General features: G+C 39.9%; 1 protein-coding gene across 1 annotated transcript in view; it reads right to left on the bottom strand.

Moving 5' to 3' along the window:
• Window positions 1-4,044: 4,044 nt before the first annotated feature.
• Window positions 4,045-14,361, bottom strand: part of DNAJC27 (DnaJ heat shock protein family (Hsp40) member C27) — a 31,913-nt gene continuing 21,596 nt past the window's right edge. Inside the window, exons 6-7 of the mRNA XM_077843895.1 lie at window positions 11,002-11,162; window positions 4,045-7,969 (exon numbers count right to left, since the gene is read on the bottom strand). Of these exons, the coding sequence (XP_077700021.1) occupies window positions 7,837-7,969; window positions 11,002-11,162 (294 nt within the window). The 3' untranslated portion in view covers window positions 4,045-7,836. The remainder of the gene's footprint in view (window positions 7,970-11,001; window positions 11,163-14,361) is intronic.

Below are 14,361 nucleotides of genomic sequence, written 5' to 3'. Positions count from 1 at the left end.
CTTGACTTGGACGCCCTCAGAAAGAAGTTTCCTTCATTCCTGTGTACACATGCAGGATTTAAACTTGTGTCATTATAAGGAAAGTTGTACATTTGTGGTCTTTTTTTTTTAACATTTTATTTATTTATTTATTTATTTATTTATTTATTTATTTATTGAGAAACAGAGAGACAGAGGCAGAGACACAGGCAGAGGGAGAAGCAGGCTCCATGTAGGGAGCCTGATGTGGGACTCGATCCTGGGTCTCCGGGATCACGCCCTGGGCTGGAGGCAGCGCTAAACCTGCTGGGCCACCAGGGCTGCTCATATTTGTGGTCTTAAAAAAAAAAAAATACACCTATTTATTCCATTTAAGCAACACAGGACAAGAGGGTACAATATTACTCACGGGTGCAAAGTAGAATATATTAAAATTTCGATCCTGAGGCTGATAGCGTAGACTTCAAGCCTGTGTTCTGGAGCTGGGCAAGCTTAGGTTTGAATAGCTTCCTATGTGGCCTGAGCAAGTCACTTAACCTCTCTGAGCCTCAGTTTTCTCATCTGCTAACATTATAAAACATATCCATCTTCTTAGAAGTCCTTTGGTTGTTTCTGTCACTGGGCACTTCTCTTTTAGCTATCTTTCTAATATTACCTTTTTTTTTTTTTTAATAGTACCTATCTTTTTTTTTTTTTTCTTTTTTTTATTCATGAGAATACACAGAGAGGAGACAGAGAGAGAGGCAGAGGCACAGGCGGAGGGAGAAGCAGGCTCCATGCAGGGAGCCTGACGTGGGACTCAATCTGGGGTCTCCAGGGTCACGCCCTGGGATGAAGGCAGGCGCTAAACCACTGAGCCACCCGGGCTGCCCTAATATTTCCTAATATCTAATAATTTTTATTTTCATTTTATTTATTTTTTTCTAATAATTTTTAGTATCTAATGTCTTTCCAATTACCCTTCTTAGAGGACTCCAGCCTTCCACATCATCTTACCTGGTCCTTCTTCCTCTTTTGGCAGCCCCAACCCCTAAGTCTTGTTCATGTTAGGAAGAGCAGCTCAGCTCTTTGCCTTACGATGCAAAGCCATGGTACTTTCCTTATGTCTAAAATGTCATCGGGGCACTTCACTAAACAGAGTCCCTGCCCAGCACGCCAGCAGAGTGCCTGACAGCACTGGTAACTGAGTGTTTCCTTGAGCCCCGTCAGTCTCTTGGGTGAGGTGCTCCCCCATCAATATTTGTGAGTGGGAGGAAATGGCATGGGAATTTATCTTCTGATAGGAACTCTGCCATCTACCTTGGGACGCAGAACTGCCTGGTAAGTTGCTTTTTTAAGGAGTGATGTTAAAACTGTTATCTTACAATTTTATCCTCATAAAATGTTGTTCTTAGTTGTTTTACATACAGGGACCCTGTTTTGGGAACTCACTAGGAATATAGGGTTCTGTCAATAAAGAAATCTGACAGACACTGGCTTAGGGCTTTTCTCCTTCCTCCCTGATACTCAGAATGGAAATAGTTTCTTTTTCTTCTTTCTTTCCTTTTTTAAAAGATTTTATTTATTTGAGGGAGAGAGAGAGCTCATGAGCAGGAGGGAAGAGCAGAGGGCAAAGGCAGAGGGTGTCTCAGGGAGCCTGATGCAGAACTCGATCCCAGCATCCTGGGATCACCACTCAGGCCAAAGGCAGATGCTTAACTGACAGCCACTCAGGCACCCTGGATATGGTTTATTTCCAGTTTATTTTCCTTTTAAAGGTTTATTTTCCTTTTAAACCACTAAGATGCCTTTGCTCTCTTAAGTATTTATTTTGTTAACCTTTCTGTTTTCTCTTATACTCTGAGACTAGCAGAATGTTCACATTCTGCTATCTGAGGCATGTAGGCACCTTCCATCTTCATTTCCCTCAATCATAGCAGACTTTTATTGTCTCTTCCCTGGGTAAAATGCTATTGGGGGCCGCATTGGCTGCTTTTATAATGATCACTAACAACTAACTGCTTGGGATGTAGAGAGAATCATTTTTTTGAAGTCATAGCATCCTTTACAACAGTTTTATTTTTATTTTTTAAAAAGATTTTATTTATTTATTCATGAGAGACACAGAGAAAGAGAGAGAGGCAGAGACACAGGCAGAAGGAGAAGCAGACTCCATGCGGGGAGCCCGACATGGGACTCGATCCCGGGTCTCCAGGATCAGGCCCTAGGCTGAAGGTGGTGCTAAACTGCTGAGCCACCAGGGCTGCCCCCAACAGTCAGTTTTAAATGAAAATTTCTATTGGCTGATATCAGAGGTACACATTATTGTTTTAACTAAAACAACTTAAATTCTAGATATTTTCCTCCAAATAAATACCTTATCAACTGCTTTGAAAGAATACATTAATTATAAAACATATGTAAAGAAACTCCTTAAGTCTGGAACTATTTCCTTTATGCCAATATGGAAAATTGAGCTTTGGATGATAATCATTAAGTTCTCCAAAAAACCTTAATACAGCATTTTAACACCCCCCCCCCCATGATCTACAGTATATAGTAGCAATCAGAGTATTAATTCCAAATTGCATATTTTGGAGACTACTCAAAAAGTACAAACTTGCCTCTTTGGAAATAAACCTATATAGGAAATAAGCCTATAGAAAAATAAGAACCTTTTTTCAAAACTTCACACACACACACACACACACACACACGACACTAGAATGTTAATTGCTGGAGGGCAGGGATTTTTGTCAGTCCTGAGCTCAGTTATATACTCAGTGCCTAGAACAGGGCTGACATGTAGTAGGTGCTCAAGACATGCATGAAAATGAATAGTTTAACAATAAAATTCAATTAGAAATTTAAGAAATCACAAGTATTTTGCATCTTAAATTGACCCTGAAACAAATTTAATAAACCTAATTTTGCTTTTCAGTTTACAACTGGCTATTATTGGTTTAAGATATGGCCAAAGACTCCAATTGAGACACATCAAGTAAAAAACAAATAACAAACAAGAGAAACATCAAGTAATTGGACATATTATAATATATAAATGTTAATAGTATACTTACCAAATGTTGTACAGTCTACAGACCATAGCTTTCTTATCCTTGCTTACAATCCTTGAGGTCTACTATCTTTTAATATTAAGTTTCAAGTAATGGAAAGCAAACTCCAACGAACCTAAGCAGAAAACAGGGGTTGGAGATCTGTGGGAAGGATTCTGGAGTGGCATATGGATTCAAAGACAACCTGCTCAGGGGACCTCAGGGATTGGAAGGCAAGTCTTTGCCATCAGGATTCTGTCTCTTTATGAATATCTGCTTCAATCTTTCAGAATTTTTCCATGATACTGGAATCACAGTTGCCAGTATCAACAGGACTTATCCGATCTTACTCTTCTGAGAGGAAGGTGGTTTTCCTAGCTCCAATTGGAAAGATCCCAGAGAAGGATGCCCATTGGTTCAGTTTGGGTGACATTCCCATCTCATGGACCAATCTGGGTGGCTAGGGAGCCAGGGTGGCTTAGAGGAGAATCTGGCAGCTCCTCTTGAGAGCATGCTAGCAGGATACAGAGGGTAGAACAGTTCCCCAAAAGAGTGGTGGGCATTCTTAGGTGACAACATACATAGTTCATAATGAAAATTCCAGCTCTTGTGTGAAGGCTTCAGAGATACATTGCCTCTGTAGGTTGGCCCTACAAGACTTTCCTTTCCAAATTCTGGGTTCACAACAATCTGTTACTTAAGGATTCTTTTTTCCAGGAACCAGTTAACTGAGTTAGCAAGCTATCCAGCTGAGTGAGCGCTGCATTATTAAAATAGGATGGTAACAGTTTCATCTGAATTAAAAAGGCAAACACAATATTAGCATCTTTAAGAGATCAAAATGCTTTCATCACAACTTACTAAGTTTAGAATTGCCTGATGGACTGATAATAAAATTTCCTAAATTTACCACCCGGAAACTCAAGCAAGATGTTCTCTGTAAGGTCTCAGTTGGTGAGGGACTGGGCTGCTCCTAGACAAGTCCATTTTACATTGAAGACTCAACAAATAAGTGCAGCCCACAGACCAGTGTTTGAGTTTTGGCTTTATTTTATAAAAATACACAACTTAAATACATATGACACTCTCTATACAAGACATAAACAACTGTTAGATTTAACATTTTCAGTTATTTCAACAGAAGCAAATATGTAAATTACCTCGTAAGAGCGAAGGGTTTCTTTAGATACTTTGCATTCACAGTCAAAGGGGACACGTGCCCCACGGGAAATCAATGCAGGACACTAACCCAAACCGTCCAGCCTGCCAACAAGTCGTTTCACCACCGGGGCCTTTCTGGCACAGCTGAATATTGCACTGCTTGTTAGACACAATCTAACTTACCCACATCACGAATTTAAGCTTTCGTCTTTCCCAGAAAGGTTTAATAGAATAACCAACGCACAAACGTTATTGGCCGTCTTACAATTGTGCTAATACCAAATATGAGAAGTATGAGCCTTTCTTCACTTTGCAAAACTTGCAATGGAAGGTAGGGAGCTCTATTCTGCAGCTAAACTCATTTTCAAGAGTTTTACAGAAATGTTGGCAGCTAGATGGAGTGCAGTGGAGAAGGGAGTGACATCCCGGCGCCTACAGAAATTACCTTTGAGAAGGGCGCTGTCACTGTCAGGGGCAATCTGTACACTGCTGCACCCTTTCTAACTTGGGCCTGAAACACCTCCCACCCCCTCGAGATTTTGTTGCTGTTCTCTGAGGAACAGCTACTGTTACTGATTCAGGGCTTACAGGGGCCGCTTACTCACTCTGGCTTTCTTTCAGAAATTTAGCTGCCTTATCTATGGCTCTTTTAACTGGCAGTGAATTAGGTACCGGTTTATGGGTACAAAGAAATTATTTACCAGTTGAGAATTTGATGCATGAGAACACACTAGAGTACGTTTCCTGAGGTAAGTGTAAGCCCTAAAGGACAGCGTGCCACTCTAGGATTATAGCAATTTATCCTGGGTAGCGGCACACTACTCCAGGCCTAGACTTTCATGTTCACAGGCTAACAGGGCCAAGGACACGTGTTCGTGATGATATGAAATGACAAGGCGGAATTAAGAGGACTGCTGATGGCTGAGAACATCAATTCAAAAGAAGCCACACAGGGGAACAGAGGGGGAAAAGGAGGGTATATTTTAAAGTGCTTAGGTAGGATGGGCAATTAGGTGGAAATGCCTCGAGGGATTTCTAACAAGCTTTCAAACTGTTCATTCTTGGTGACTCAGACATGGAAGTAATGGCTTTCTTTCAAAAGAACTGTGCAAACTTTTTAATTCTTTTCTGAAAAACAAGATTCTCCATCAAATTTTTTTTAGCCAATGGAATGGTTCTGCTAATTGTTACTCTCCCCAACATATTCTGAAATCCTAACTGGCTGAAGGAATTTCATAAAGTTGAACTACAAAGTACATATATTTGCACCGAGAATTTAAACTAATACACAGAGGTCTACAAAGTTTTGTATGAAGTTAGTACCAAAAAACTTTGCATTGCAAATCATGCTTTATTATCCCTTAATATTCTGCGCAAGGATTATGGCACTCAGACAAATTCTAGGGCCGTGAAGCTGAACTTTTTTTTTTTCCTTCTTCTACATAAATGAAGTAGTTCATGGCCGACCTTAACATTAATAAAGGAGGTGCTGGGAACTGGGTTCCAAGACCTAAGAATGAAGATCAGGCTAAATTTCAACAAGTCACTCATTATATAGGAATGGAAGCACTAAAGAACTCTCTGTTATAACTGCTCATCTGCACAATGTAGTTGAATAAGATGACCAATCTGGTCTTTAGTAACAGTGATGAAAACTGGCACAGGCTTTATACAGAGCCACATACATACTCAGTGACCTGCCATGTCAATTTGGACTGACACTACCATGCACAATCCCTCGTTTTTTTTTTTACTCTAGTTCTGTTGCAAGAATAGATCTACATTTAATTACTTTAGGCATGATGAAGGCCTTAAGCAAAATTTAAATTCAGAAGAACTTTGGGTTGGTGTTCTGTAGTCCCAGAAGCTATTTAAAATTAAAAGTCCAGAGGAAAATCCCTAGGAAATCATATATCAGAATCAATTCATAAAAAAGAAGCATTTTTAATACCACCAAGATGAGAAGTCATCGTAGAACACAATGCTCTGGTTTCCTGACAACAAGCTCAATGCAGCCCAAGTGCAGCCACACAAAGGGAAGCTGCTTTGGAGAGAAGAATCCAGCAGACTGCAGAGGGCTGGAATTAAATTAACATGGCTTTTCTTGGGTAGAAGGTGAATGCTATGTGGTGATCAATATGAGATAGCTGTTTAAAATTCACATACAGTAACATTTTATGTACCTCAAAGCCTAATTAGTGCAGCTAAAAGTAGGAGCAATGTACTGAGACTGAAGATATAATGGGTCAAACAGCAAGACCAGTTCTGAAAGCTCTGGAAGAATGGTCAGTCCTCATATACTTCATCTTCAACCATTCCTTGGATGCTGAGGAGGAGACTATGGCAAGAGAATATATTTTTATATGTAAAATTAGCTTTCATAATCTATAGTTTAAAAATATTACTATTTAGAAATATGAAGCCCAAGCAAAAATTAGAGATTCTTTCCACTCAGGCCTTAAGATCTCTCCCTCCACCAACACTCAAAGGATCCATACTGTCTCTGGTCAACCAGGGCTTGTAAGAGAGGATGGAAGAGGCAGTGGCCAAAAGCCAGGGACTCAATAAGAGAAAAATGACAGATGTGGCATATTAAAAAATAATGATAATAATAAGAGAAGAAAAGAGGAAGAAGAGGGAACTAATGCAGATAAGGAAGTGAAAAAGAGGCCTGGCTCATAGGAGTAACTCTATCTTTCCTACCTATCTATGGCAAACTGTGCAGAAATGAGAAAAGGCACAAGCCTCATACACAGGCTCTCCTAGGGGCATCACACAAGCCCAAGCCAGGTTGGCTGTGCCCTTAGGCCTTGCCTCTGATCTTGCCCTCTGGGGATGTGCACACATATGCTTCTGTAACCTGCAAGCAATTCTGTTTTGGGGTCCGATTCCTGCTTCCTAGGTGCACGATGCTCCCTACCACTACCAGCACCTGGTTCTATGCTAAAGAAAGGCCTCTGATCCAGGGGCAAGACTAGCAATAGCCAGTGTTCCCAGAACTCTTGGTTGCCCCTGCCTTTTCCTTCCTAGGACTAGCCTGTCTCTCCCCCTGGTGGCTGGAGAAGGGGACAGAGTGCATGTCCTACAAGGGCTACTCTATTTGGAACTGCCTCAATTCACAAACTTCCAAAGGGCTGTCAAGAGTTCATTAATTATGGACTGATCGATGATTCAAATATTACTTAAGGAACTCGTTAAAAAAAAAGCAACTTGCTTGTGAGGTCCCACCAAACTTTTGAGGGTTTTGATATTGTTTCCTTCTGTTTTTGCTGTTTACTTCTCCAATGAACTTAAAAAAAAAAAAAAAAAAGGAAAAGAAAAGCAAAGGGGTCTTCTTGTCCCCCTTCCTCCCTCCAGAAACCTGGATTTTCCTGAGTGAAGCGCGTGAGGGATGCTACCACTACAGAGCTTACGAATGAAGGAGGAAAAAAATTCAGATCATTTAGAAATAGGAAATGAACTATACATACAAGTGGCGCTTGGTTCTTGTCACCACTCTGTGAAATGATAACAGGCACCTGAATTTCTAATTTACAAATGACAACACGAGAGAAAAAAGCAGTAAGATTTCTGTGGAGAAAAAAAGTCCATGTTGGTTATTTCACTTCTACGGACAGTCCATTCATACTTGAGGCCTGCATTTGTCTTTTTCTCTTACTTCCTACTTGATGTTTTTCAGGAGGGCTGTCCGGGCATTCACAACCGCTTTGAAGGCATCTTCACTACCAGGTGCCACGCACTTGTCAGGATGAAGCAGCACAGCGAGTTTCCGATAGGCTTTGTTGACTTCATCCCTACGAGAAAGAAGCCAAGCTCCATGTGTCAGCAATAGGGTCAGCCCCCACCCACTGCAGTTTGGCTTTCTGGACTTACATCATATCTCTCACAGTAAGCATCTCCCAAATCATTATTACATTTTCTCACAAGTGGGACTAAAAGACTCAGAAACACACAATAAACAAATACATTATATGTTACATACAAGTAGAAAAAGAAATTCAAAGTGAAGCAAGTATTGAAACACCAAGGAAATGCCTGGTAAAAGAATGATCTGTGAAAAGGTCCTTGGCATGGAGCAGGCACCCAGCAAACTTTGCTGTGAAGTGATGAGGGCACAGGGTGATCAGGGTAGGCCTCTAGAGTGGGGTTCTGGCACAAGTGGGGAAACACAGAGCAACTGGGAGAGAGCTGGCAGAGGCTAGGAATTAGGAACAGCATGCCATGGCATGAAGTTCCATGAGGACACTGCTGGTGGGGGTGGGTAACAAAAACAAAGTTGGCCAGGAAGCAGGGGTCAGTAAGAGAAGGGCCTTGAAATCCAAACAATCACAAAAAAGTGGATTTGATAAACAATGACATCAGTAGGCATTTCATGACAAAAAAGGTGCTCAGAAAGCTGTCTCTTGAAGTTAGGAGACAGAGAGGAGGTTGTTACAATAAGCCAAGCACAACAGTTTGGATTAAGGTGTTTGTGGAGACAAATAAGGGAAGATAAGAGATAATATAGAAAAAGAATCGGCAGAAACAGGTGATGAACCGATATACAGGTAGAAGAGATGGAAGAAAAGGGGCTGAAATAAGTTCCAGGGTCATAGGGACTCTGACGCTCAGGGAAGATGGTGACACCAATGATCAAGAAAGGGATGCTGCAAATGGGGAACCTGAGAGCTCCAGCGAGCTCCTAAGACCAAAGAAGAAACAAAAGAGAAGGGAACATTACCCAGAGAGGAAAGAGGGCAGGACAGCGAGTGCTTCCCAAAGCCCAGAAGAGCTCCATGAGGGGTCTTCAGGCTTCTGAGCTCTTCAACAAGCAAGGACTGGCTGGGGAGGAGCCTGAAGACCATCTGCCCCTCTCCCTGCTCTTCATAGTCCTCTGGTGTCAGGCCTCCACATGTTTCTAAATACCCAGCTCCTCCTCCAGTCAGGTTTAGCTCTGTCCTTACTAGATAGTTTTATTTCCTACCTTCTTTTCGTAATTCAGGGTTCCAATTATCCTACAAGCCTGGATATGGTGCCTTCCCAAATGACCTAGCTTTTCTCCTTTATGTTTTCTCAGAAGAATTTCTATTTAGCTCTCTGAATTAGAGAGGTGTTCTTTGATTGTCTTGCAGTGATGAAAATTCTTGAGTGCCCACTTGGAAAGACTGAGGTCACAAGGCCATGTTCACAGCTGTCCTTGGTTTGGGGTATGTGTTCTAAGGCTTTTTCTGCTTTCTGCTCTTAGATAAATCCTGAATTCTCTTGTTTTAAAACATGCATGGGGCTTTTTTACATAGCTAATTTTGATATTAACTAACAAAAATCATATTCTCCCTCTCTGAAGATACTCAAATTGCCAGAATTCTTCTCCAAAATAACACATACATTAACAAATTACATTTAACAAAGTAACAAATATATTAATTCTGCTGAAGATGAAAATTTTCTTAAAGTTCAAGAACAGTAAACGTAGCACTGAACAAACATTCAAACTCTTTATAACTTTAAAAAACTGTTTTTAGGTTCTGCTAAATGTTCTCACTGCCAAATGGAATTAATCTGATAGACCCAGAGAAATAGAGCTAAAAGAAACACATGTTTATATTGGTCAGTGATATAGAACTTATGGAGGTCCTGTACATTTTGGATAGATTCCAATTAACATAGTATGTAAGGAACCCAAAGTTTCTTTTTCCTTAATAAATACTGTTCTAAGTTAACTAATAAGTAAAGTTTCTTAATTTTACAGCCAATCTCCCTTGGAGGTGAAACAGAAGACTTTAGAATGAGACTATGGAACTCCAAAAGGACATTTAAAAGATACCAATTAATTGTGCTATATACATGAGATCATCCAAACTGTTCATGTGTTTAAAGCCTCCTCTGTTAGGCCTGGCAGGTCGAGGTGACCAGTAACTGTTTTACTCTTCCCCTGCCCTCTTTCTTTCTGGGCTTGAGGTGGGCTGTGCGACCCAAATGGAAAAAAGAAACTTAATGCCACTGGTACTGACAAGGGATTTCAACATGCACTTTTTTTTTTTTTTTTGTGGGAACCAAGGTGACAAAGTAGAAAGGGAGAAGGATGGGGAGGAAAGTTATGATGCAAAATAAAAAGATCTGAGAACCCTTATAATGATAATAAAAATCATAATATGTACAGTAACAGAAGTGTTCTATTGTTAAAAGTTACATAACCACACCGAACAAGGATTTATTCTCGCACAAGCAACAAAGAATAGTGATTGTATTCCTCTTCCTCCCAAATATTTCTTTTGGCTAAAAATAAAACCATTTAACATAAATTCATACACAGATGTGAACCTAGCAGGATTCTGAGGGCTGTAGAAAGACACAGAGCCAGGCAGACACACAGTGTTCAAGGTCAAAAACCAATTGTACCACTAACTCCTAGTGTCCTTGAACATGTGTTTAGTCTCACTGAATCCCAGTTTTCTCACCTATAAAATGAAGTATTTGGAAAAGCTGCTAACATTCTTTTCCTCTTCTAAAATTCTATGATTTAAGAATTCTCTTTTGTAAGGTATTTTTTTAAAGTTACATTTGCTTCAATTCTCTTATTCAACACAGACAAAAGCATAACACACCATATCAGAAAGTATTTATGCAACACACTACATAGTTCTTCACATCAGGCAACTGTGCCCTCTATTTTGTTTCTTTGGTATTCAGGTAATTCACTGCAGAAGAGTTATTACATAATCTAGTGCATTTCCACATATCTTCATATTTCCAGCCAATTATAAGAAGATCTACCAGACTATGATGTTGACAACTGAGTTTTTCTTCAGGATAGAACTCAGCACTAATATCCTAGGGTGTTGCTTACCTTGAGGCCCCAGGTTTGACTCCCAGCATATCCCAACTGTCTTTACTGTTTCGAATTCTGCGAATGGTGTCTGCTTGTTCTTTGGTGAAACTAGCACTGCTATTAGTGATTGGACGTTTCCCGCCGTTTTCACATAAATCAACTATGGATACATAAAAGGTCTGCAAAAAGAAACCATCTCAGAATAGAACTGATTTTATGAAAATAGGAATTCCTCTTAAGCATAACTTAAAGAATTTTGATATATTCCAATAACTTAAAATTCACCATAAAGCATAAGGAATACAATTTAAATGGCTCATAATAATCCTCCTCTGAAATAATCACACTAGAGGTTAAAAGGTAATAGATGCACAGTTAGAAAAATTCAAATAGTAAATAAAAGTATAAAATGAAAACTACCTGTCTCTCAAGTTCCTCTCCTTGAAGTAACCATTGTTAATATTTTTTGAGCATCTTTCCAGAAAGATTTTCTATCAGAATACCAGTACATTCATCTACACACTAAACACTGACATACAAGAAAGCTGATTAAACATACTGCTTAGATCCTTGCATTTTTTTTCACATAAAAATACAAGAGTGCCTGGCTGTTCTAGTCAGTAAAGTGTGTAATTCTTGATCTTGGGGTTGTGATTTGAGCTCCACACTGAGTACAGAGATTACTTTAAAAAAATAAAATCTGGGCAGCCTGGGTGGCTCAGCGGTTTAGCGCCGCCTTCAGCCCAGGGCGCGATCCTGGAGACCTGGGATCGAGTCCCACATCGGGCTCCCTGCATGGAGCCTGCTTCTCCCTCTGCCTGTCTCTCTCTCTCTCTGTCTATGAATAAATAAATAAATAAAATCTTTTAAAAAAAAAAAAAAAATAAAATAAAATCTTTTAAAAAATACATCTTGGACTCTTTCTCTCTGGAGAGTACATATAGACACTTTCTTCATCCTTTTTCATGACTTCAGTATTTCACTGTGTGACTGTATCTTTATTTATTTAACAAGTCAATTGTTTCCAGGTTTTGCTACTACATACAGTACTTTAATGAATAGTGTGTGTGTGTGTGTGTGTGTGTGTGTGTGTGTATGTATACACATCTGCACAGTTGTGGACTCCCATCCAAGTACTAACCAGGCCCGACCCTGCTTAGCTTCCGAGATCAGACGAGATCGGGCGCGTTCAGGGTGGTATGGCCGTAGACTGCACAGTTGTGGAGATACTGCTTTAGGATAAATCCCTAAAAAGAGAAGTACTAAATAACAGTGTAGAAGCATTTTAATTTTTTATTTCAATATCTTTCATTAAAAAAAAAACTAAACTCCCATCACAGTGTCTGACAGTGCTATTTCTCTATACCCTTGTCACTATGGGGCATTATTGTACAGCTTCACTTTTTTTTTTTAAGATTTTATTTATTTATTCATAGAGACACAGACTGGGGGGGCGGGCAGAGGAACAGGCAGAGGGAGAAGCAGGCTCCATGCAGGGAGCCCGACATGGGACTCAATCCAGGGTCCCCAGGATCACACCACGGGCTGCAGGTGGTGCTAAACTGCTGCGCCATCGGGGCTGGCCTATAGCTTCACTTTTGCCAAGCCTATGTGTAGTGCATAGTTTGGATTTGAGTTCTTTAATTATAAGTAAGGTTGAGCGTCTTCATATGCTTAGTACTTTTCCATTTTCTGTAAATTGTTCAGATTCTTTGACTACTTTTTGATGTTTTTCGAAATGAAAACTTTTTTGATTCTGTTCATATTTCATACTCTGTACACTTTTTAGATTTCCTTTGTTCAAAATACTAATTAATATACTATATTGCTTTCCAATGGATACATCTCCTCTTCCCTCCAACTCTTATTTAAATCTCTTCCTCTTCTTTTTCAGATATTTCCATAGTTCCTGTTGTTATCTAAAAATTTTATATTTCTCTTAGACTTCTCCTTATCTCCAGTAATAGCTAATAGATTTGGCAACCTAAACAAGAGGACTTGATTTGTGAGAAGGGTGTCAAAGGAAAAGCCACTAGATACCAAAACAAGAGTTGATGTGATTTAGTCTATCTTACTCTCCATTCACAATGTGAGTAAGACAAAACTAAGCTCCTTTCTGACATAAAGTATCTATAAGTATATAGGAAACAAAATATTAAATTGAGCCACCAGGAAAGCACTACTTCTAAGTGTTTGCTCACATAATAGTTTTATTATATTCCTTGTTAGCTTTATAAAAAACAGACTAATTTATTAGCGCTGCCCAAGATTCATCTGAAAGGATAAAAGCAACCTAAAAGCCATTAACAGTTCACAGATGTTTGCTTATGCTCTGTATCAGTAAGGTTTTCTTCCAGTTTATAAGTTAAACTAAAATAAAAATGCCCCCAGATTTCTGAGGGCAAGTGTTCACTGATAACACCCATGGTCATAGAAGGCCAGCTGTGGCATATTATATGGTACAGTAGAATTGACGTCAAAAGTCTATTTACATTCTACGTCTGAGTTCCAGCCATGATGGAGTGATGGGCACTAGATGGGACTAGAACGCCTGCCATAAACTACAAAAATGGACAAATATACGAAGCAACTATTTTCAGGTAGTGGACAATAGCAAGTGCAACACTGCCACGTGGCTTTCTACCTGGAGTCCATTTCTTGTCTGAGCAGTCCCAAAGTCCCACTGAATTGAAGAGACAGAAATCAGAGGTTAAAGATACCGAAGTGGTTAGAATCTGCAGAGCAGGGCATTGGAGAGGAAGCAACTAGGCAGAGTTGGGCCCCAGAAGTCCATGTACTCGAGGGTTCCCTACTAATTTGTAGCTGAGGTCAGGCTCTACAGACATAGGATGAGATCACCTGAGGCTTACCAGGTAATAGCTATTATGGGATTGAGAATAGAACCAATATACTAGAGGTCTTCCCAAAGAGGTATAATGGAAACACTATAGTTTGACCTTGCCAGAGTGCAGAGGTTGCCTTACTACCTCATTAGCACCCTCGTATCTAGCTGAGACATAATGGGAAGACTGTGGTTTGGTAGTAGACTCATCCTGACAAAACCTAAAACCAAGAGCCGATAAGATCTGAGGAGACAGAATTTGAAGGCTGAGTTCTGCCATGTTAGAAAAGCTTGGGCAACACTTCGGGCTTCGTTCAGATCCTTGCTATTAAGGCAAAAAACAAGCCCACACAAATTCAATATGATCTGCCAGTAACTGGCTGCCTGCTGAAACAAGAACCAATATTCTGCTGAGGAAAATAAAGAATCTAGAGCCTCTACAATGTATTATCCACTATGTCTGGTGTTTAATCAAAAATCACTACTCATACAAAGAAACAAGAAAATGTGGGCAGCCCGGGTAGCTCAGCAGTTTA

This window comes from Canis aureus, chromosome 12 (genome assembly GCF_053574225.1).
Source record: "Canis aureus isolate CA01 chromosome 12, VMU_Caureus_v.1.0, whole genome shotgun sequence".
Classification (NCBI taxonomy): domain Eukaryota; kingdom Metazoa; phylum Chordata; class Mammalia; order Carnivora; family Canidae; genus Canis; species Canis aureus.
The sequence above is the reverse complement of the archived record's forward strand: the minus strand, read 5'-3'. Positions and strand labels throughout refer to the sequence as shown.